Source organism: Schistocerca serialis, chromosome 2 (assembly GCF_023864345.2).
Source record: "Schistocerca serialis cubense isolate TAMUIC-IGC-003099 chromosome 2, iqSchSeri2.2, whole genome shotgun sequence".
Classification (NCBI taxonomy): domain Eukaryota; kingdom Metazoa; phylum Arthropoda; class Insecta; order Orthoptera; family Acrididae; genus Schistocerca; species Schistocerca serialis.
In genome coordinates, this window is record NC_064639.1 from 547564298 (window position 1) to 547588977 (window position 24680).

The 24680-nt window shown below is 42.5% G+C and overlaps 1 protein-coding gene across 1 annotated transcript in view; it reads right to left on the reverse strand.

The window, feature by feature from the left end:
- Nucleotides 1-24680, reverse strand: part of LOC126456197 (dynein axonemal heavy chain 8-like) — a 503569-nt gene that overhangs the window by 453219 nt on the left and 25670 nt on the right. The window contains exons 6-7 of the mRNA XM_050091951.1: nucleotides 19469-19682; nucleotides 15457-15809 (exon numbers count right to left, since the gene is read on the reverse strand). Of these exons, the coding sequence (XP_049947908.1) occupies nucleotides 15457-15809; nucleotides 19469-19682 (567 nt within the window). The remainder of the gene's footprint in view (nucleotides 1-15456; nucleotides 15810-19468; nucleotides 19683-24680) is intronic.

Consider the following 24680-nt stretch of genomic DNA (forward strand, 5'->3'; position numbering starts at 1 on the left):
CGACTTCCCATGCTCGTTTAGGCAATTGCTGGGTTGGTCCACAAAACACGATAACACACAGACGAAGTTCGCAAGGTTCATTGACCTCCCTTCATAAGGTTAAATGACGTTGGTAATACAAGGACGTTTTACTACAAAGTCAAAATAAAACAAATTTGCCAAATCGTGAAAACAGCGGACCCCATGCGACATGATAAACTATAGTAAAGAGATTCTGAAGTATTAAAAATGCTGAAATCTGAATGACTGTTATGTAAACATAATAAAAACGTGTAGTTTTAATATTTTCTAATAAATTTGCTTTAAATGTTGTAATATTTCACCTGTGGCCTATTGGAATCACTTCCTGGTTCAAATGGCTCTGAGCACTATGGGACTCAACTGCTGAGGTCATTAGTCCCCTAGAACTTAGAACTAGTTAAACCTAACTAACCTAAGGACATCACAAACATCCATGCCCGAGGCAGGATTCGAACCTGCGACCGTAGCGGTCTCGCGGTTCCAGACTGCAGCGCCTTTAACCGCACGGCCACTTCGGCCGGCAATCATTTCCTGGATAGCCCTCGTACCTATCACAAAAATCTGTCAAGAAGATGTGCACAAACACTTTCTTGTTGTAACTGCATAAATCCATGTCAACAACGACGGTTATTCTATTTTTTTTTTTTTTTTTGTTGGGATGCGTCTTGAGGAAACACAATATTCTCATCTTTTATGCAGACATGTTTCGATGAAGTTACAGTATCATTAGTAGTTTCTTTTCTCTTCATTAAACAACAAAACATGCCCTTTAGTACCTAAACATATAAAAATTTGTGTTTTTGAGAAAGTAATCACAAATTTGAAAAACAGACCAGATTTTTTACATATTCTTTGTTACTAGATAGTCAAACAGCACCTACAAAAGCAAAAAGACATTCCCAAATCACATAAAGAAATGTACTTTTACATCTACATCATATTCACGTATGCAGCACGGGTAGAATGATTGAAAGTTTTTGTACGCGCTTCAATTCTTCTAATCTTATCATCACTATCCCTATGTGAGCGATAAGTAGGGGGTTGTGGTATGTTCCTAGAGTCACCATTTAAACCCGCTTCTCGAAACATTGTTAGCAGACTTTCTCGGTATAGGTCACGTCTATCTTCAAGAGTTTTTCAGTTCAGTTTCTTCAGGATCGCTGTAACACACGCCCACAGGTCAAAAAAACCTTGACTGTTCGTGCTGAGCCTCTAATTAAATTGGGTGATGCTAAGGGAATTCGTTCTATGTCCCCTGTTAGTCCTATATGGAATGGGTCCCGCACACTTGAGCAGTATCCCAGAATGCGTTGCACGAGTGATTTGTAAGGAATCTCCTTTGTAGATCGATTGCAGTTTCTCCATATTCCACCAATAAACCAAAGTCTACCACCTGCTTTACCCACAACTCGGCCTATGTGATCATTCCATTTCACATCCCTACATACTGTTACCCCTTCGGGCACCTCCCCAAGTGGCGGATAGGGGGATGCTCGGCCAAACAGATTCTGGTGGGTACCGGGGAAATTAAATACCCGGGGTGGACCAAAACCAGTGAAGAGGATGTCAACGGCTCGGATGACATGAAGAATTTTTATGACATCCCAACAGCGGAAGAGACGGAAGCCTTCTCTACATGGCAGGCAGAGCTCAGAACCTGGGAAAGGCAGTCTGCCGAGGAAATGGTAATCTAAAATATTACTCAGCAAGCTTGGAAGTTGTGAGATGGTAGCCCCCCTCACCAAGCTTAAACTGCACAGCGATCGTAACGGGGCAAGAGGATTTAATACATTTTGGCTCACATCAACGATATGCCTTGGATAATGGATTTAAAGGAAACAGACCTAGGCTATGGAAGAGGAATTCACGAGATTGAAACAAGAAACGGGATTTCATATTCGGGACACGGAAGATTCATAGTCTTAATAAACCAGTTGCGGCAGCGATTTTGATATCTGAATTAAAAAATACAAGACCGACACTTTAGCTCTACAGGAAAGTAGGTGGCTTGGAGAAGGGATACACACGAAGGACGATTGTGTCATTTTTTATGGGAGACGTGAAAAACAGCAAGAATTCGGTATTGTCTTTGCTGTCAGAACAAGATTGTCAATATGGTTAAAGAATTCCATCCCATTAATAAAAGAATATCTTGCATCAGAATGAAACAGCATTGGCACGATGGAACATTCATAAATTTTCATGCACCGAATGAAGATGCAACTGAAGATGAGAAATATGGGCACTATGAAGAATTAGGTAGGGTAGTTGGAAGTCTTCTAACAAGAAATATAAGAATTATCATTGGAGACTGTAATGGAAAAAAAGGTAAAGAGGATATGTTCACCCCCACAGCAGGAAAACATAGCAAGCATTTCACCACAAAAGAAAATGGATTAAAAATGATCAACTTCACATGTCAAATAATGTGAGAATTTGCTCCACGATGTTCCCTCACAAAGAAATTCACATAAGTACATGGTGCTCTCCAGATGGCAAAATTATCAATCAGATTGATCATGTTATGGCAGACCAAAGATGCAGTTCGTCCGTAAGAGATGTCAGAACCTACAGAGGAGCAGATTGTAGCTCAGAGCACTTCCTATTGGAAGGAAAGATGAAAATCAAGATGATTTGGAATCAGTAATCAAAATCCACTCCAAAACCTAAGTTCGATGTAGAACGACTGAAGGAATTGTCTGTTAAAGAAACCTACGTGACTGAAATTAATAACCGGTTTACAGCATTGCCAGAACTTGAGGAGGCAAATAGTGTTGGGAAGGCTTGGAGAAGAATAAAGACAGTAGTAACAGGTGCGTCAGAGAAAAGATTGGACAATCGAAAGAAAGTGAAGAAACAGAAATGGTTCAATTAAAAGTATCAGAGAGCAACTGAAAAGAGGAAAGAAGCCAGGATGCTGTGGCTGCAAAATATGGAGCATGAGGACAGGAAAGAGACCTTCAGGACAGTGAGAAGAGAGACAGCAAGAGTTCTACGAACAGAGAACAGGAAATATCTAACTGGAGGTTTGGAATCTACAGAAGTGGAAAGCGGGAACGGAGACTCAACGAAGCTGTTTCAATACACAAAGAACAGTAATAGAGGCTATCAGAGTGAAAACCTATTCATAAAAGATAAAAATCACAACATGCTAACACAGATGAAAGACATTCTAGCAAGACGAAAAGAATATTTCTCAGAAATGCTAAATTTCACTGACCCTCACCTAACCTTCAACTACGCAACGAACGAGAGTAACGGCAGTAATACTGACGAATACAGCATCACAGAAAAGAAAATGGTACACACCATTCAAAAGATGAAAAACAAGGCTGCAGGCGAGGATCACATATCAGCAGGGGTGTTAAAAGAGGGTGGAAACAAACTACACAAAAAATTATAACCTTTTCACAATGATCTGGAAAACTGAAACACTATCTGAAGACTGACAAACTGCAATAATTTGCACCATGTACAAGAAAGGAAACAAAATGACATGTGGAAATTACAGAGGAATCAGTTTGCTGAACATAACTTAAGCCTTACACAGAAAACATTATTCAATAGTACCAGGCTGGATTTCGACCAAACCGTTTCACAAATTATGATCTGTTTACTTTTCGGCAGATCTTTGAGAAATACTGGGGATTTAACAAAAACATCTACTGTCTGTTAATTGATTTCTAGCGAGTCTATGACAGCATCCACAGAAGCAGCCTCTACAACAAAGTAACAGATGTTAAGATATCATACAACTGTGCATGGATGGCTCACAGGCAGTTGTGAAGTTCAGAGGATCCATATCCCCCAACTTCCCAATCAAAACAGGCTTACGACAGGGAGATGTGTTCTCTCCAACCTTGCGTTAGAGAAAGTGGTTCAAGATAGTAATTTACGGCTTTACAGTGGTCTCCTCCCATTCGAACACAGCGAAGTAAAACTCCTGGCATACGCAGATAATACAGTCTTACTCAGTGAAACATAACAAGAGTTGAACAATACGTACAGATCTCTCAGGCACAGTGCCAGCAAAATGGGACTTTTGATAAACCAAGAAAAAAAAGAATATATGGAAATAGGTCGAGTCATAAACCCAAACCCACACTCTGAAATTGACCACAATTCTAGAATCAGAAAAGTATGTTAGTACGCTCTAAGCAGCCCACTCGGAGGTAAAGCTTTGTCAGTCACCACTAAGATGAAGACATGTAACACCATCATCTGCCCACTAGTACTGCATGATTCGGAAAGCTGCACGCTTATAAAGAAAGAAAGAGAAAAACTGAATGCTTTCGAGAGATAAGTGATGAGAAAACTCTGGAAACCTGTGGTGGAGAATGGCATATGGAGAATTCGAAAGAACACTGAAATTTATCAATTAATGAAGCAGCCCACTATCGTCCAGAAATTAAAAAGTAGGAGACTGCAAAGGGCTGGGCATGTTGCTAGAAAGGAAACCAACAGAATTCCTAAGAAGCCATCTGAGAGCACTCTCCAGGCAACAAGACCATTGGGCCGACCTCGCACATGGTAGAAAGATGACATAGAGAAGGACATCGCAACATTAGGAATCCCCGCAGGGTGGAGAGAGATAGAAGAAGATGGAAGCAGATCGTTAATGCAGCGTGTGGTCCTCAAGGCCTGTGATCGATGAAAAGAAGAAGAAGAGGAAGAAGAAGAAGACGAAGTGTTACATCCAGCTGTTTGTATGAATTGGCCGATTCCAACTGATATTATGATTATAGGATACTACGTTTTCTCGTTTTGTAAAGTGAACAGTTCTACATTTCTGAACATTAAAAGAAAGTTGCCAATCGTTGCACCACTTTGAAATCTCATCAATATCTAACAACTACTTTAAAACTAATCACGGAGCAAAATTATTTCTCATTTGACAACCAGTTCTACTCACTACAAGGTGGACTTCCATAGTGCTAGAGTAACTGTAGTCCTAGCCAATGTCTTCCTTATTCACGTTGAGGACAAAATATTTGAAACCATGGTAAAAACCCAAGCGATACATTGTAGTCTATTGGTATCGTTATGTAGATGACATCATATACCTTCCAGATGATGCAGCCAGTCGCATCCAACAACTCCACAATGACAAACACTTTCCATCCAAAAATAAAATTTATCATAAAAACATAAAATGACAAAAAGTTAATTTTTCTTGACCTCATAATACACTGGTATAACCATATTCAGGAAAGTGACCATCGCCAATACAGTCATACAAAAAACTCAAAAACTGCTAGATTCTGCGCAAACAAGTCAGTTTCCATCATGCTCCACACACACAGTACAAAAATGCATTCAGTGAAGACAACTACAAAAATAAACCACAGGTAACCAAACAAATAGCTGTGTAGAGTGGATACGACACAAACTTTGTAGATAAAACCCCCACAAAAATAAAATAAAAATGAAATGGACACAAAATAAAACAGATCCACCAACACACAAACACATACACAGAACAGAAACACGCAGAACACAAACATGGAGAATACAAACACGCAGAAAACACACAAAAGCACACACGAGCAAGAAACATCCACACCACTAATCATTTGGTACATTCTACTTACAACAACAAAGCAGCTCACAGCATAGGCAACAAATCTCTCAATACAGATACAACTAAGGACAACCAATACCAACACATCACATCTGGTATTTACCAACTGTATTGTTAGGACTGCAATTCAGTTTATATTGGACAGACAAGAAGACATTTCAATATTAGGTACACGGAACACAGATGAACCCTAAAAATTAACAGCTGTCATTCGACATTCGCAGAACACCTTATGGATATGAAACTCAGAATAACATACATCAACACAGATTTAAAGTTCTCAAGTGCAGCAAAAGCCCCCCCCCCCCTTCCCCCCACCCACCATAAAAACTAATAATTGAAGAAAACTTCCAAAGCAATAGTCGAAGGAAGAGAAATAATAAAGGAAGAGAAATAAATAGATAATAGAATTGTTCTCTGCCCTCAAAGAACGGTCACACTGCACTAACCCATAAACACACACACATACAGCGACATATATACCTCTCAAAGATTTACAGCTTTTGCGCAGTACTACTTCTACTGTTCAACAGCTTGCAATTTTGTGTTAGTAGGTTTTTAAACAGTGACACATACACACACACACACACACACACACACACACACACAGACACGCACACACTTCCGCACTAAACAAAATAATGTTAACCATAACACCCCCAGTCCAAAATTTTCGATGTACTTTAAGTTCTCTATGGTTGCAGATCATAAACTGGAAGAAACACAACTGCAATGCAAGACCATAACATGTGGAAGGTAACACCGCATATATACAAAAATCCTCTGTTTCTCAAATAGGTGAATACTTTCTTAAAAACTCCAATTTATATAGGTACAGATATTAAAGGACATTTTTCTTGTTGTTTAATAGAAGATAAAAAACCACTCACGATACTGTAAGATTAGCAAACTGTGTCTGATGAAAAGAAGGCAGATTCCATACAACAGTAAATTTATTTGTAAACAAACACGGGGACAAGAGCTTAAACCTCAAGATAGTATTTCCGTCTAGGTTAAGTTTACAGTCTTGCAAGGCAATAAGTTTCCTGATTTTAGGAAGGAAATAAATACTTTTGTCACTAAACACTGAAAAGACATTACACAAAATTTAGAACTTTTAAGGGATTTACTCCCAGTATAGGGCCAATCATGGGTACTTCCAGGAATCTAAAAAACAGCTACGTAAGAAACTACAAGATATGTAGAAAAATAGACATATAGAGGGTGAAAAGTATTTAAACCGACAAACTCTGGGAGGTTGTAGGGGACATCAAAACAAATATTTTCCCCTAATGTCATTTTTCCCTATGTGGAGTATTTAAACTGGTAGAGGAAGATTTCTCTGGTGGCAAATTACGAGGGCCGTTCAGAAAGTAACCTCCGGTTGATTTAAAAAAATACACCAAGTTAAATAAAAATATTTTAATATATACATCTTACAACTACATCTTTGCACTATTTTTCTACATAGTCTCCATAGCGATTGAGACACTTATCGTATCTCTTCACAAGCTTTGAAATTCCTTCTGCATAAAAATCACCCGCTTGTGCCTGGAGCCAGCCTGTGACCGCATCTTTGAGCTCTTCGTCGTCATCAAACCGCTGTGACCCGAGCCATTTCTTCAAATGCATGAAGAGGTGATAATCACTTGGCGCCAGGTCTGGGCTGTAAGGTGGATGGTTGATAACGTCCCACTTGAATGGCTCAAGAAGGGCCGTTGTTCTGCGAGCAGAGTGAGGACGGGCGTTATCGTGCAAAAAAACGATACCGGAAGTCAGCATACCACGGCGTTTGTTCTGTATAGCCCGTCGTAACTTTTTTATTGTTTCACAGTACACGTCTTGATTAATGGTCGTACCACGTTCCATGAATTCAACCAACAACACCCCTTTGGCATCCCAAAACACCGTTGCCATCAGTTTTCTGGCAGAAAAATCTTGCGAGGATTTTCTTGGTTTGGTAGGCGAATTTGAATGTGCCCACATCTTTGATTGTTCTTTTGTCTCAGGGTTCACGTACTTAATCCAGGTTTCGTCACCGGTCACGATTCTGTTTAACAATGGTTCTCCTTCGTCCTCATAACGTGACAGAAAGTCTAATGCAGAAGCCATTCTTTGAGTTTTGTGGTGGTCGGTAAGAATTTTTGGTACCCATCGTGCACAGAACTTACGGTAACCCAATCTTGCTGTCACTGTCTCGTACAAGAGAGTCTTAGAAATCTGTGGAAAACCAGTAGACAACTCCGACATTGAGAAACGTCGATTTTCACGAACTTTTGCATCAACTGTCTGAACGAGTTCGTCAGTCACCAATGATGGTCTACCACTCCTCTCTTCATCATGAACGTTTTCTCGTCCACTTTTAAATAAACGTACCCATTCACGGACAACTCCTTCACTCATAACTCTTGGTCCGTACACGGCACAAAGCTCACGATGAATAGCTGCTGCAGAGTATCCTTTGGCTGTAAAAAACCTTATGACAGCACGCACTTCACATTTGGCGGGGTTTTCTATTGCAGCACACATTTCAAACTGCCACAAAAACTAAACTAGCGCAGGTACGACGTTCACTCGACCACGCCTTGATGCCGACTGACCTGTTGAGTGCGTGAACGCACAGATGGCGTCGCTACTCGCCCCACAACCCGCACTGTGACCAATCGGAGGTTACTTTCTGAACCGCCCTCGTATTTAAACCAACAAACACATTTCCATTTTTTTATGACCAAGAGACAACACATAAACGCAACCCAATATCTATTACAGTAGATTTTCAGAAATGCCTCCATTGACATGTAAACAAAGGTTACACCGTCGGATCATGTTCTGTCTGACACGGCAAAAACCCCAAGAGTATCCTGAATTGTTCCTGCTGCTGCTACTATCCGGGCAACCAGATCCTTTTCTGATTCAACAGGAGTCGCGTAACCAAGGTTGCGCATATCTCCCCACACAAAAAAAGTCCAGAGGGGACATATCTGGGGATCGAGCAGGTCATGGTACAGGACCACCTCTGCCAATCCACGTTTCTGGGAACCGTCGGCCAGGAATCGATTCACACGACGACTGAAATGTGCCGGCGCCCCGTCATATTGGAACCACATGCGTTGTCTTGTATGGGGCGGGACGCCTTCCAGCAATTCTGGCAATGCTATGGCGAGAAAATTGTAATAGTGCCTGCAATTTAATGGCATAGGTAGCAGATACGGCCCAATTAAACAGTCCCCAACAACACCGACCCACACATCAACGAAGAACCGCACTTGATGAGCACTAGTAACTGTGGCATGTGGGTTATCCTAACTCCAAACATGCGAAATGTGCATGTTGAAGACTCCATCACGCCCGAACGTTGCTTCATCGGTAAACAACACAGAGGGTGGAAATGTAGGATGCATTTCACACTGTTCCAGGTACCACTGCGAAAACTGTGCTCTGGGTGGATAATCAACTGGTTCCAGGTTGTGAACACGTTGTAAGTGAAATGGACGTAACAATTGCTCTCGAAGGACTGTTCTTACATTCGTCTCATTCGTCCCCATGTTACGTGCAATTTCACGAGTGCTGATAGAAGTGCTGCAAGACAGCTTCCTCAAATTGCAGCGTTCTTACCGTGCGACGGCGTCCCTGTCCAGGTAATCTGCTAAATGACCCGGTCTCACGCAGACGTTCGTACACAGCAGCAAACGTCGTATTATGCGGGATACGGCGATTAGGATATTGTTGTTGTTAAACCCGCTGTGCAGCTCGTCCGTTGTGGTGCGCTACGTAGTACGTAATACGGCCACCACCGGTTTAAATAATTCTCATAGGAAAAAATGACATAGGGAAAAATATTTGTTTTAACGTGCCGTACAACCTCCCAGAGTTTGTCGGTTTAAATACTTTTCATCCTGTATAACTGGATAGAGCGTCTCTCCATAGTTTTAATTTATGTTATACGTGCTCAATGTGGGTTCCGTTTGTGACGTGGCAAACATCAACAAAAGATAAGACTCTTGCCATACACGCCCCAGCGTATCAGCAACTGGATTAATTATCCTTCCTTGCAACACAGCTCCATAAAACGAAATCACACGAAGTCAGGTGACCATGTAGGGATCATAATGGGAAGTTCATTCAGTGCAATCTGCGGCAGTTTGGTATTATGTTAATCACAAACGTCTGAAACAAGTCTCCACTGTCTTTCTGTATTTGCGCGTAAGCCATTGCTGCAGCACGTAAAGGTACACGAAACTAGTCATCGTTTTCTCCGCGAAGTAAATGGTCCACAAGCTTTTGAAGAGGACGTGGCACTAAGGGAATTAAATTTAGATGAATCACGAATGTTTTCCACAATCACGTGTAGTGTGCCTCAAACACGCACCGTATGACGATTCACCTTATCGTACATATGAAATGTGGCTTCGTCTCTGTAAACCAAATTTATGAAAAACCATCTTCCTCCAGCAGCCGCTGACAGTCACTGCAAAAGTGAGACCGAAATTCATTGTCCCGAATAGTCGACGCATGTTAATAACCTTCTCTGTTCGCACAAGTAGTCGATTTCTTCAGGCTCCTGGAGAATTATTCCCACACACGCTCAACTTTCTCTGCTGATGGTCCCGGCGGACCTGTTTTCCTTGCACCACACTTCGTTACTATTCTAACAATTTGTAACTACGGCTCAAGCAGTTGGTTATATGCTAACAGAAATGTAAATATGATCTCCCTTTGAACCCCGCGAACGGAATAAAGAGATTTTAATCCTTTTCAGCCTTCCTGACGTTGATTTATATACTACGTCACTTTCATAAATGAACGAAGATTACTTAAATTTAAAAAAAAAGCCAACATGTCTCATCGCTCAGTTTTATCTCTGACCAGGTGGCCACGATGTTTCACTTTACTTAGCCGAGTACTCTATTGTACTTGAAAGTGGTCTATTACCTCACAGTTGTTTAATAGTCACTTGGTGCCAAGTTGTTTATCTTAAAGTACGGTAACATACTGAAATACTTTGTCAATACCTTCTGAATGGTGATCACTTCTACTTGAATTCTATCGCATGCCACACTACCAGCTTCATTTTAGCAACGTACCACCTATATAATGTTTGACTATAGCTCAAATATGGCCGCTTCATGGGTTATACTAAGTTGAATTCTCTTTTATTTTATTTTAGTTTCCATTCGTCCGATTAAACAACGAACGGTAGTTTTAAATTTGTACAGGATGGTCCATAGTTCTGTCAAATGGCGGACTCCCAAAGTAAAACTACATCACGCTGTTAAATATTTTAGTTCCATGTTGTCTTAGTGTCGAAGATTTTATTGCGTATCAGGCATATCTCAGCAGTGACAGCGGAACCACTGACAACCTTGTTTATGAAAGGTTATCAATTTGACGAGCGTAATTGATTATAATAATAAAACGGCGCCATGTTAAAGCATAAGTGGGGATTCTCTACAGCTCTTCGTAATATCTAATCTTGTGTGTAAAACACACGAAATTTAAGAAAAATAAACATGACGAAGACGAAATTATCCTATTGCTGGTCCAGTTGTGCTACTAGACCTTCATGAAACTCACATAAAAGTGTTGATATTATTGTAATTGTCCAATTGCATTATTAAACAGGCTGGGGATCGAATTTAGAACTTTCTATGCTATCGTAGTTCAGTTGTGCTGTTGGAGCTTTTTATTGTGCTGTCACAAACCAAAATCGAGAACCTCTAAAATCATGGAAAATAGGTGACATATAACAAAATTAAACATACTGGGATTCGAAACCAGACCTTTCTGGCTCCAGAGCTAACTCTGTCGGCTTGGATTAGGTGGGCCGGTGGTGGGGGTGGGGGGATGGAAAGAGGGCGATGGTAATTAGTAGGACGACCTTGTAATCTTCATGACACCGATGAAGACGATCCAAAACGGGTTCGTACCCACCTTCTTCCACTACTTTCTTTCTCCTGATATCAGTTGTTAATGCCTTCAGCTTTCACACGACTTTAAGGAACAAGCATGAGTCGTAGTTCGATAAAGAATGGCGTCGTTTTTCTCGTGTAGTTCTCCATTCGTTTTACATGTCGCAACGCCTTTAAATTAGGAAATTACGAGTTGCGTCCAAGATGGAAACTTCCAAAACAGTCACCAAAACGGTTTTCCCCGTCCCATGCCATATAACTTGACTTTAAATTTCAAAACCTGTTTTTCTTTTAGAATCGTGGTTCCACAAATAGGGACCATCTTGAACAGAGGTACTGTAAATGATACAATCGTTTTCAAGGCTCTATATTTTCCAAAGTATTACATATAAAAACGTGACTTTTAAAATGAATGAATCATTTACATTAGGCCTGCATTTTAGCGCTGTTACATCTGACATGATGATGACATCTTCCCCATGAACCATGGACCTTGCCGTTGGTGGGGAGGCTTGCGTGCCTCAGCGATACAGATGGCCGTACCGTAGGTGCAACCACAACGGAGGGGTATCTGTTGAGAGGCCAGACAAACGTGTGGTTCCTGAAGAGGGGCAGCAGACTTTTCAGTAGTTGCAGGGGCAACAGTCTGGATGATTGACTGACCTGGCCTTGCAACATTAACCAAAACGGCATTGCTGTGCTGGTACTGCGAACGGCTGAAAGCAAGGGGAAACTACGGCCGTAATTTTTCCTGAAGGCATGCAGCTTTACTGTATGGATAAATGATGAAGGCGTCCTCTTGGGTAAAATATTCCGGAGGTAAAATAGTCCCCCATTCGGATCTCCGGGCGGGGACTACTCAAGAGAACGTCGTTATCAGGAAAAAGAAAACTGGCATTCTATGGATCGGAGCGTGGAACGTCAGATCCCTTAACCAGGCAGGTAGATTAGATTATTTAAAAAGGGAAATGGATAGGTTAAAGTTAGATATAGTGGGAATTAGCGAAGTTCGGTGGCAGGAGGAACAAGACTTTTGGTCCGGTGAATACAGGGCTATAAATGCAAAATCAAATAGGGGTAATGCAGGAGTAGGATTAATAATGAATAAAAAAATAGGTTTGCGGGTAAGCTACTACAAACAGCACAGTGAACGCATTATTGTGGCCAAGATAGACACGAAGCCCACGCCTACTACAGTAGTACAAGTTTATATGCCAACTAGCTCTGCAGATGATGAAGAAATTGAAGAAATGTATTATGAGATAAAAGAAATTATTCAGGTAGTGAAGGGAGACGAAAATTTAATAGTCATGGGTGACTGGAATTCGAGAGTAGGGAAAGGGAGAGAAGGAAACATAGTAGGTGAATATGGATTGGGGCTAAGAAATGAAAGAGGAAGTCGCCTGGTAGAGTTTTGCACAGAGCATAACTTAATCATAGCTAACACTTCGTTCAAGAATCATGTAAGAAGGTTATATACATGGAAGAATCCTGGAGATACTAGACGGTATCAGATAGATTATATAATGGTAAGACAGAGATTTAGGAACCAGGTTTTAAATTGTAAGACATTTCCAGGGGCAGATGTGGACTCTGACCACAATCTATTGGTTATGAACTGTAGATTAAAACTGAAGAAACTGCAAAAAGGTGGGAATTTAAGGAGATGGGACCTGGATAAACTGAAAGAACCAGAGGTTGTACAGAGTTTCAGGGAGAGCGTAAAGGAACAATTGACAGGAAAGGGGGAAAGAAGTACAGTAGAAGAAGAATGGGTAGCTCTGAGGGATGAAGTAGTGAAGGCAGCAGACGATCAAGTAGGTAAAAAGACGAGGGCTAGTAGAACTCCTTGGGTAACAGAAGAAATACTGAATTTAATTGATGAAAGGAGAAAATATAAAAATGCAGTAAATGAAGCAGGCAAAAAGGAATACAGACGTCTGAAAAATGATATAGACAGGAAGTGCAAAATTACTAAGCAGGGATGGCTAGAGGACAAATGCAAGGATGTAGAGGCTTATCACACTAGGGGTAAGATAGATACAGCCTACAGGAAAATTAAAGAGACCTTTGGAGAAAAGAGAACCACTTGTATGAATATCAAGAGCTCAGATGGAAACCCAGTTCTAAGCAAAGAAGGGAAAGCAGAAAGGTGGAAGGAGTATATAGAGGGTCTATACAAGGGCGATGTACTTGAGGACAATATTATGGAAATGGAAGAGGATGTAGATGAAGATGAAATGGGAGATACGATACTGCGAGAAGAGTTTGACAGAGCACTGAAAGACCTGAGTCGAAACAAGGCCCCGGGAGTAGACAACATTCCATTAGAACTACTGAAGGCCTTGGGAGAGCCAGTCATGACAAAACTCTACCATCTGGTGAGCAAGATGTATGAAACAGGCGAAATACCCTCAGACTTCAAGAAGAATACAATAATTCCAATCCCAAAGAAAGCAGGTGTTGACAGATGTGAAAATTACCGAACTATCAGTTTAATAAGTCACAGCTGCAAAATACTAACGCGAATTCTTTACAGACGAATGGAAAAACTGATAGAAGCCGACCTTGGGGAAGATCAGTTTGGATTCCGTAGAAATGTTGGGACACGTGAGGCAATACTGACCTTATGACTTATCTTAGAAGAAAGATTAAGGAAAGGCAAACCTACGTTTCGAGCATTTGTAGACTTAGAGAAAGCTTTTGACAATGTTGACTGGAATACTCTCTTTCAAATTCTAAAGGTGGCAGGGGTAAAATACAGGGAGCGAAAGGCTATTTACAATTTGCACAGAAACCAGATGGCAGTTATAAGAGTCGAGGGACATGAAAGGGAAGGAGTGGTTGGGAAGGGAGTGAGAGAGAGTCGTAGCCTCTCCCCGATGTTATTCAATCTGTATATTGAGCAAGCGGTAAAGGAAACAAAAGAAAAATTCGGAGTAGGTATTAAAATCCATGGAGAAGAAATAAAAACTTTGAGGTTTGCCGATGACATTGTAATTCTATCAGAGACAGCAAAGGACTTGGAAGAGCAGTTGAACGGAATGGACAGTGTCTTGAAAGGAGGATATAAGATGAACATCAACAAAAGCAAAACGAGGATAATGGAATGTGGTCGAATTAAGTCGGATGATGCTGAGGGAATTAGATTAGGAAATGAGACACTTAAAGTAGTAAAGGAGTTTTGCTATTTGGGGAGCAAAATAACTGATGATGGTCGAAGTAGAGAAGATATAAAATGTCGACTGGCAATGGCAAGGAAAGCGTTTCTGAAGAAGAGAAATTTGTTAACATCGAGTATAGATTTAAGTGTCAGGAAGTCATTTCTGAAAGTATTTGTATGGAGTGTAGCCATGTATGGAAGTGAAACATGGACGATAAATAGTTTAGACAAGAAGAGAATAGAAGCTTTCGAAATGTAGTGCTACAGAAGAATGCTGAAGATTAGATGGGTAGATCACATAACTAATGAGGAAGTATTGAATAGAATTGGGGAGAAGAGGAGTATGTGGCACAACTTGACAAAAGGAAGGGACCGGTTAGTAGGACATGTTCTGAGGCATCAAGGGATCACAAATTTAGCATTGGAGGGCAGCGTGGAGGGTAAAAATCGTAGAGGGAGACCAAGAGATGAATACACTAAGCAGATTCAGGAGGATGTGGGTTGCAGTAAGTACTGGGAGATGAAGAAGTTTGCACAGGATAGGGTAGCATGGAGAGCTGCATCAAACCAGTCTCAGGACTGAAGACCACAACAACAACAACATCTGACATGTATCTCAGTCACTTGAAAATGGCCACGAGACTGCGCATTAGTGGAAAAGAAAGAAAAGAATTTTCTAATCCAATTCGCGGCAGCCAGTGCGGCAAATAATTATTGTCATCTAAAAAATTTACTTGATCTATGGCTCCAGTTGCATCTAAACTACTGTAATGTAACGTAACCTGACGGCATCGTTCCTGGCGATGAGGTGGCGCACGGTGTCGTAGTAGCGGCGCAGCGTCGGCTCGTGCGCCAGCAGCAGCTGCACAGTGTGCGGCACTGCGAGGCCGAGGCGCATCATGCAGTAGGCCTCGCGCGCCGCCTGCCACACGGCCGGGTCCAGCGCGGGCGCCAGCCGCCGCGACTTGGGGTGGCGCACCATCAGCGGCCACGACAGCAGCTCCGGCGTGCGCGACACCTGCTTCACCCACTCCTCGTGGTGCGCCGTCTCGTCCATCGACAGCTTCTCCGCCAGCTCGTCGTACAGCTTGGCGGCGCGCCGCGCGCTCGACGACTTCATCACCTGCTCGTTAGCCTGTGTAAGAAAGAGGGGCACTGACTTCGGGGCATTCCGGTGATGACCTACGTCTGCCGAATTGGGCTTCCCTTTTCCAATTGGTACGCCGATACGTGCGTGGTCACAGTGTAACTGATCTCTATGCCCAAACGTACAAACTTCGGACAAGGGTTGGTGGAATTCGAATCAATTTCTTTTCGTCGAGTGATGTTCCCTCACGGGAAAAGTAAACTAATAACGGCAACATTTTTTTTTAAAATTAGGGCCTTAGTTGAGATTCTAAAAACACAGTCCAAGAGGATTTGGGTAACACCTGTATAAACTTCTGGTAAGTTAAATCAATTTTGATAGAGGCGGTACCTGTGGTCTTACAGCATGGCTTGAGATCTTATCTTACAATGTGAAAGTTAAATTCATTCGTCATCTATTGGCAACGTCATGCCCTACAATTTCAGGTGACCCCTCAGAAGGAAATAAGTGCCGGTGTCCCAGTGTTTTCTAGTGATGTACACAAATGGCAGTCATCATTTGTGGATGTTGTATACAACAAAACACATGCAATGCAACATCTGTTCGTTTGATTCACAAACGATGGACTTTCGATCGTGCTGAAGCAGATGTCACTGTCTCTCCATCTGTCTTCCACAGGTTTTGGACAAGCTACAGGGAGACAGGTCAGTACACAAGGCATGTTGGGCAAGGTCGCCGAGGCATTATAACCCCACGTGAATACTGATATGCGGCCATATCTGTGTTGTGGCGTCAAAAGGCTACTGCCAGAACACTGCAAGACGACCTCAGAAGGGCCGCTAGAACCGCTGTGTCCAATCAGACTGCAATGAATAGGTTACGAGAAATGACTGTACGACCCAGACGTCCTGTTCGAGTATCTACCTTCACATGACAACGTCTTGCAGGTCTCCTTCAGTTCTGTCATTCCCATGTCAACTTACAATTTCGTCACAGGCGATATGAGTTATTCACAGACGATTCCAGATATCCTCTGACGCAAGGGTGATGGCCCTGTTCAAGTGTGGAGACTTGTGGTGAGTAGTATTGAGAGATTGCAGGGCACTCTCACTTCTAATTTGGTGTTATGCCGCTTCATGTTTTTAGGGAATGTGATCTTTATTGCGATTTTGACTTCATACATCGTGATAAAATGGTGGGCAGTAGTTAATGCTCTTGCTTGCGTGTTCTAGGGGAGGAATAATGGTAAGCTTTACCTGCGTTCAAAGGAATAGGGCGCTGATTTAAACAAACGCAGTAAAAGCACATGGTGATGGTGGGCTGAGGGAAGCGCGTTTTTTCAGCGGAACCTGGGGGAGACATTTCCGGACGGCTAAGTTCCGCGGTCTCATTGTGCAGACACGTTGGTTGGCGCTGGTCGGGAGGCAGCCACATCCAGGTAGACTGACTACCGTCAAGAAGTCGCCGCTGCAATGGCCAACGCATTGTAGACTGGTAATAAAGCAGAGGATGGGCCCTTGTTAGGCAGAAAGCTGACAAAACATCTGTGAGCAGTTTGCGAATTTCCGTGGGACAGGGCCACTGGCGCCCAGACGTCTAGACTCTGTTGCAAAACATATTTGTGAAAGCACGAGGCTTTCGAGTTTATGATCGTTCTTTTGAAATTTTGAAATGTACGCAACCGGGGAGATAACAAGCTTTTATGGAGGGCTTAGTTCCATCCTGGCCTTGTTATTAGCAAAAGACATGGTGTAACTGCGTCGGAAAGAGGCCGCGAAGCTGAATGTTTTTTCCTTTTTTCCCAATTAACTTTAAAGTCTCTAATTGGTCAAATCGGTGTATGCAGAGCAAGGGGCGCTCTCCGAGCTTCGAACGCCACGCTCCAGCTCGTGATTGGCTTGTGCTAAAGTGGGGCAAGTCTAAGATGTAAATGAGCTTTGCTACCGAGCTGAGGAGGAAGCGGACAGAAAGAGAAGAACACTCTCGTACTGGCGCTTCGCTAGTAAAGAACTGCAGGTCTCTACCTAAACGGCAAGACTTGTGTCCTTTGCCAGTGTGCCACTTAGAGCACACGCCAGTCACCATCTGAAGCATCAGAGATACTGCTTCTAGCATCATGCACACAACGAGTGATGTGTGGGTGTACTTATTTGTCTTGAGTCGGCCGTATAAACATTTGACATATTCCGTCACGCTTAGTCGAGGAACGGAGTCAAAGTGGTTTAGCAGACCAGAAAATGGGTCCACCTGCACACTGAAATCCACCAAGATTTCAGAAGCTCATAGGAAAGTACCTGCATTCTGATTTAACCGAACGCGAGGCCGCTTACTTGCATCTTTCGGGCGCGCGCCATTAATAACAGATTGCGGCCGTCCATGACTTCAGTCGCCGAACGCATTGTGGTGTGCCGCCCTAACCACCAGGAGCGTAAAGTATTCTACAGTATGTGTTTCTCAGTACCCTGTTCTTTCGAAACATATTTTTCATTTTGGAATGGTAGAATATAGATGCTTGATGGTGGTGTATTTATGTGCCGTTACCAGGATTCACGTGTATGAAGTCAGATAAAGCGATTAGTGTTCCGGTTAGTGTTGTGTGTCGATCCCCAGCTGATCACTTTGTCCACCATAGACCCCATGTTAGTGCAAACGTTTGCCAAATAAAAATGTTTGTGTGACGTTTCTTTAGTCATTTTTGTTGTCTTGTGATATTAAGGAAGAATAAATCTTCTCCCTGAGTTCTGATTAACAGCACCTTGCCTTTTTATTATTAATGCCTAGATTTGAAACGTAAGTAGAAGGCTTTCAGTATCTCCAAATGTCCAGTACATTGACAGATTTCCATGGTCTTGTATGCTGTAGGGAGGCTTCAGTGATGATAGCACTACAGATCCTGTCGTTGTCCATGGCCAGCTTACCGCCAGGCAGTACATTGAACAGATTTTGTTGGACAACATGGTAGCTGCTGCATATTGTGGTGGTTCTGAATTCCTTTTAATGCCAGGTAGCATGGGGCGGGCGTCGGCAGAGATGCCTAGCAAAGCCTAGAACATGAAGAAAAGGGAAAGGCCGGTGGTGAGTCCCCAATCTAAACCCCATCGGGCATATGTGGGACGTGCTTGACGGACGTTTCTGTGGTCATCCTGTCCCACTACAGACTCTCCAAGAATTCTCATGGGCTCTCACTGAAGAATGGGAACGGATATTACAGAGTGAGCTCCGTAACTTACACTGAGCGCGCCACACGGGTATCAGGTAGTGACAAGCGCTCACAGAGGGCATACATGTTACTGAAGCTCTCAAAGCCCTATGAAAAGCACCCGGGATGACGGGACGAATGATTGTTTACACTTTCTTTCCAACACCTGTCGGACATTTCAGTTCTTTTTACTGTCGGACATTTCAGTTCTTTTTATGAAATCGATCGAGGATGTAATGATGTTTTCTTGTGTATCTAATTTGTGAAAAATAGAGGTGTAATTTGGTAACATACCCAGTCCTCAAGCATTGGTCAATGGAGTATGGCCCAAAGGTATGTTCCCCTAATTTTATTGAGCGGTGTAACTGTTTCTATATGTAGCACAAATAATTTAGGAATGTGTTACTAATTAACCAAGCTACGTATTATGCTATCCCCTGTGGCTTAGAAATTGAATGTACACTACAAACACCATGAGTAAACGAGCAAAGAGGCAAGCTTAGCTCACCTCAAAGATCTTCATGGGCTGCTCGACACGGTCGAGCAGTTGTCGTAACCAGACGACACGGCCGGCCACGGGCGGCATATTGTGTGGGATGGGCGGCGCCTCCCACTCAGACCTGTAGCGCTCCTTCACGTCGTTGATCTGGTTCTGGAACTTCTCTAGCACCTCCAGGTACTTCTCGTCGAGCTTCAGGCACTCGAGACCTAGTTTCTCAAACCTGAAAATGTAACAGCATGACGCATGGCAGCACACAAGCCGTTCTTACACTGCTTCTCCTCCATTTGAAGAAGATTAAATTACTGCACCGGACTACCGAAAAATTTCACCAGACAAAAAAATTAACTCACACAAAGGAGCATTACGCTAATACTGTTAACAACGCCTCTAGTATTTATGAAGGCCACAATTCGGCGAGAAAGGAAGTCCGGAAGTTCAATGATTACAATTTCAGAAAAATGGAATCATTTATTCAGGAGAAAGATTTTCATAAATTGATGAAGCCAATAACAGTTTAGCCTGCTTAGGACTCTTATTCAAGCAGTTACTCGGCTTTCCTTTGATTGACAGAGTTGTTGGGTGTCCTCCTACGGGATGTCGTCCCAAATTTTGTCCATTTGGCGCGTTAGATCGCTAAAACCTCGACACTGGTGGAGGGCTCTGCCCACAATGCTCCAAACATTCTCAGTTGGGAAGAGATCGCGCAGCGGTTCTAGGCGCTTCAGTCCGGAACCACGATGCTGCAACGGACGCAGGTTCGAATCCTGCCTCGGGCATGGATGTATGTAATGCCTTAGGTTAGTTAGGTTTAAGTAGTTCTCAGTCTAGTGGACTGATGTCCTCAGATGTTAAGTCCCATAGTGCTTAGAGCCATTTGAACCATTTGAAGAGATCGCACAACCTTGCTGGCCAAGGTTGGGTTTGGTAAGCACGGCCTGGATTCTCACTGACTCGAGTAGAATTGTTTTCCCGCTTCGAACTGAGCCTCGATGACCAGCGAAGACGTGTCTGGAGGCGCCCTGGACGGTGGTGGGATACCAACCTATTTGTCGCCCGCCATTGGACTGACAGCTGGGAATGATGGTCTAGTGTGCCAGTTCTTTTCATAGTAGGACCCCCTTGGCTGTCATCAACAGCACCCTTCCAGCACAGCGGTATGTCGACGATGTTCTACGCCACAAATGGTTAAAATGGCTCTGAGCACTATGGGACTTAACAGCTGTGGTCATCAGTCCCCTAGAACTTAGAACTACTTAAACCTAACTAACCTAAGGACATCACACACATCCATGCCCGAGGCAGGATTCGAACCTGCGACCGTAGCATCTACGCCCCATTTTCTGGCATTCTGGGCTTACATTTCAACAAGATAATGCCCGCTCGCACATAGCACCAGTTTCTGCTTCTTGTCTTTATGCTTGCCAAGCAGACCTTAGGTAGCACAGAAGTCAGATCTCTCCCCAACTGAGAACGCTTGGAGCATCATGGGCAGAGCCCTCCAACGATCTCGGGATTTTAACGATATAACGAGCCAATTTGACAGATTTTGGAACACCTAAGGAGTACATCCAGAAATCTGTCAATCACTGCCAAGCAAAATAACTGCTTGCATAAGGGCCAGAGGTGTGACAACACGTTACTGTCTTGATCAATTTGTGAAGCTCTTTCTCTTGAATAAATGATCCGATTTTTCTGAAATTGTATTCATTTGTTTGTCTGTACATATGCATCACTTCTACCGACTTCCGCCCCATTCGGATAATTCCGTCGTGGTCCTTCACCTTTTTTGTCATAAGAGTGTAGTACCATACATTTTTATGGATTTAAGATCGGCTGATTTAGCTCCTCAGTAGAGGTGCTGTAGAGTATCTAAATGTTCATCAAATCAGGAACATATGGGTGTCACTCTGTAAATACAGTTGTTATTATCTTGGAAAGCGGGAATGCTCACAGTATACTCATCATGAGGTTTGGAAGTGAGGACTACACTACGTCACTGCGAGAGTTGGAAGTAATCATCCTGGCTCATTTTCACGGTAGCCCTAACGAGTGGGCGCAACTTGTAGTACAACAAACTCCGCCAAAAATCACAGAACCATTTCTGGCTTGAATTAACCTACCACACACTGTAGGTTAAATGCCTCATTGGTTTGTCGATGTACTCAATCATTTGAAAAAGGCAAAAGTGTGACATGTCGGGGCCACACTACACTCCTCCAGATAAGATCTGCTCAGTTTCTGCGTTGTTTGCGCTATTGAATAGTGCAGCTTTACGTGTGGCTGTGAGTAATAGCGTTCTGCGAGGTACCCGACTACAAGTGTCCTTTGCAAGCAGTTCATTTCACAATCTTCACTCGGAAACTGATTGAATTCGATCTACATTTACTGACAGCATCCATTTCTGTCGAGTTTGAAAGCGGTTATCATTGTCATGGCATACCACTATTACCTGGTAGTTACGATATTTTTGCGACCAGTACTCTTACACCATGTTACATGACTACGAATGTTACATCACCCCTTGTAGACACGTTAGACAGATGGTTTTGATGCACCTACAAAACGGGCAACTTCATCCACTGTGTCATGACGTCCAAACATGATAATTCATTTGTGCCATTGTCACGTCTCTACGCCAGACCATCTTACTGTGCTGATTCCATACACCCGAATGGGTATCAACATTTACGTCGGCGGTGGTGCGTCGCATGACCACGTAGTACCAGTCCTATTACCATCTACAGCGCTCCTAAATGACCAGTGCATTCTTTTAAGTGAGTGACTAATATTTTGTCCATTGAACTAATGTAGCAAACTAGTTTGTTTTTATGGTTCTTAAAACGTGTGAAACACCAGAAAAAAATTTGAAAGTAAGAATATAGTATCGATTATCTGTAATCCTAAATTATTAGATGGAAGGACATGTATACTTACTGCTGTCAAATAACATCTGGGAGCATCTGGAAGATTTTCACCCTCATTTATAAGACGAACTGACAGGAGCTGTGGCGTCGCGCAGCAAGATTGTTCAGATTCTTGGTAATAGGCCTGGGTTCATTTCCAAAATGGTCTGAAGGAATATTACTACACATCTGAGTGAAGACACACATGCTTGTCTCTTCTAGTACATTTCACAACAGGTAAAGTATTTTCTTAGCAGCAGAACAGCTATGTCCGTCCTGGCCCACTTTGGAGTTAAATGCAAGAGCTAGTGAGGGTTGCCTACACGTCATGGGCAATGACATCATAAATTATCTTAATACATGACTCATCAATATGACGATATTGGGAATTCAAAAATGCAAAATGGCAGAATATTAAAAAATATTTTAAAAATTCAAAATTTCCAATCTAACTCAGTTGTGTTAGTGGCTATTATAGTGTATGATCAAAAGTATCCGAACCATGTAAGCCAATTTAAAAAATAAAAACATTAAAAAACCGAAAAAAATCAATGATTGTAGAACTAGCTTACTTGTGCTGGCAGCCATTATTATGCAGTGTTCAAACAATCTGTACAGTCTCATATTTGCGTTATGTTGAAAAATACTTAAAGATATTGATAATACTGCCGTATTTCCAAATCAAAAATACACAAGCTTCCCATGAGTTATGTGAAGATTGGCATAATGTTATAAAGTATTCAATTAGTTATCTAAAATACGTGATGACAGTGACAATAGGCGTGCAACTTGGCAATAGTGATCTAACATACAGGTAAAGAAGCAATTTTGTGTCACCACAGCATGATCAAAGTACCATACTTGACGTATACTGAGGTAACAAAAGTCATGGGACACCGAAATGCACATAAACAGAGTATGGTCGCACGATGGGATTTAACAGACTTTGAATGCGGAATGGTAGTTGGAGATAGATGCATGGGACACTTCATTTAGGAAATCGTTAGGTAATTCAATATTCCGAGAACCACAATGTCAAGAGTGTGGCGAGAATACCAATCACCACGGACAAGGCAGTGGCCAACAGCCTTCACTTAACGACTGAGAGCAGCAACATTTGTCTAGAGTATTCAGTTCTAACAGACAAGCAACACTGAATGAAATAACAGCAGAAATCAATGTGAGACGTACGATGAACGTATCAGTTAGGACAGTGCGGCAAAATTTGGCATTAATAGGCTGTGTCAACAGACGATCATCGTGAGTGCCTTTCCCAGCTGCACGACATCGCCTGCAGCGCCTCTCCTTTGCTCGTGACCTTATTGGTTGGACCCTAGACTACTAGAAAACCGTGCCTTGGTCACATGAGTCCTGATTTCAGCAGGTAAGAGCTGATCGTTGGGTTCGAGTGTGGTGCACACCCCACGAAGCCATAGACAGAAGTTTTCAACAAGACACTGTGTAAGCTGCTGGTGGCTCCTTAATCTGTGGGCATTGTTTACATAGAATATACTGGGTCCTCTGGGCCATCCCAACCGATCATTGACTGGAAATGGTTATGTTAGGCCAACTGGAGACTACTTGCAGCCACCCACGGACTTCATGCTCCCAAACAACTATAGAACTTTCGTCGATGACAAAGCACCGTATCATTGGGCCATAACTGTTCGCGATTAGTTGAAGAGAATTCTGGAAAATTCGCATAATGATTTTGTCTCCTGACATGAATCCCATCGAACATTTATGCAACATACTCGAGAGGTCAGTTCCTATGCCATGTCGAGCTGCACTACGCTAGGCAAAAGGAGATCCGACACGATATCAAGAGGAATCCTGTGACTCTCGTCACCTCGGTGTTCGGCACAATGGATCCTCTACTTAAATATATTCTATATTAAATTGTTTATGATGCTTGTCAAATAACACAATGTTCTTCCCATTCTTAAAATGTCTACAAAAATAAGTCAGCAACATACAAAATGCTATGTTTGTGTCAAGTGTCACAATCGTATTTCCACACTCATATGCTTATTTGTCAAAATATATTCCTAAAATACGACTGTGAGCTCTCACATTAAGCGCCCCAATGCCATTTCCATTTCCAAACTGCTCGCTGTGACCGAGCGGTACTAGGCGCTTCAGTCTGGAACCGCGCGACTGCTACGGTCGCAGTTTCGAATCCTGCCTCGGATATTGATGTGTGTGATGTCCTTAGGTTAGTTGGGTTTAAGTAATTCTAAGTTCTAGGGACTGATGACCTCAGATGTTAAGTCCCATAGTGCTCAGAGCCATTTGAACCATTTTTCCAAATTGTT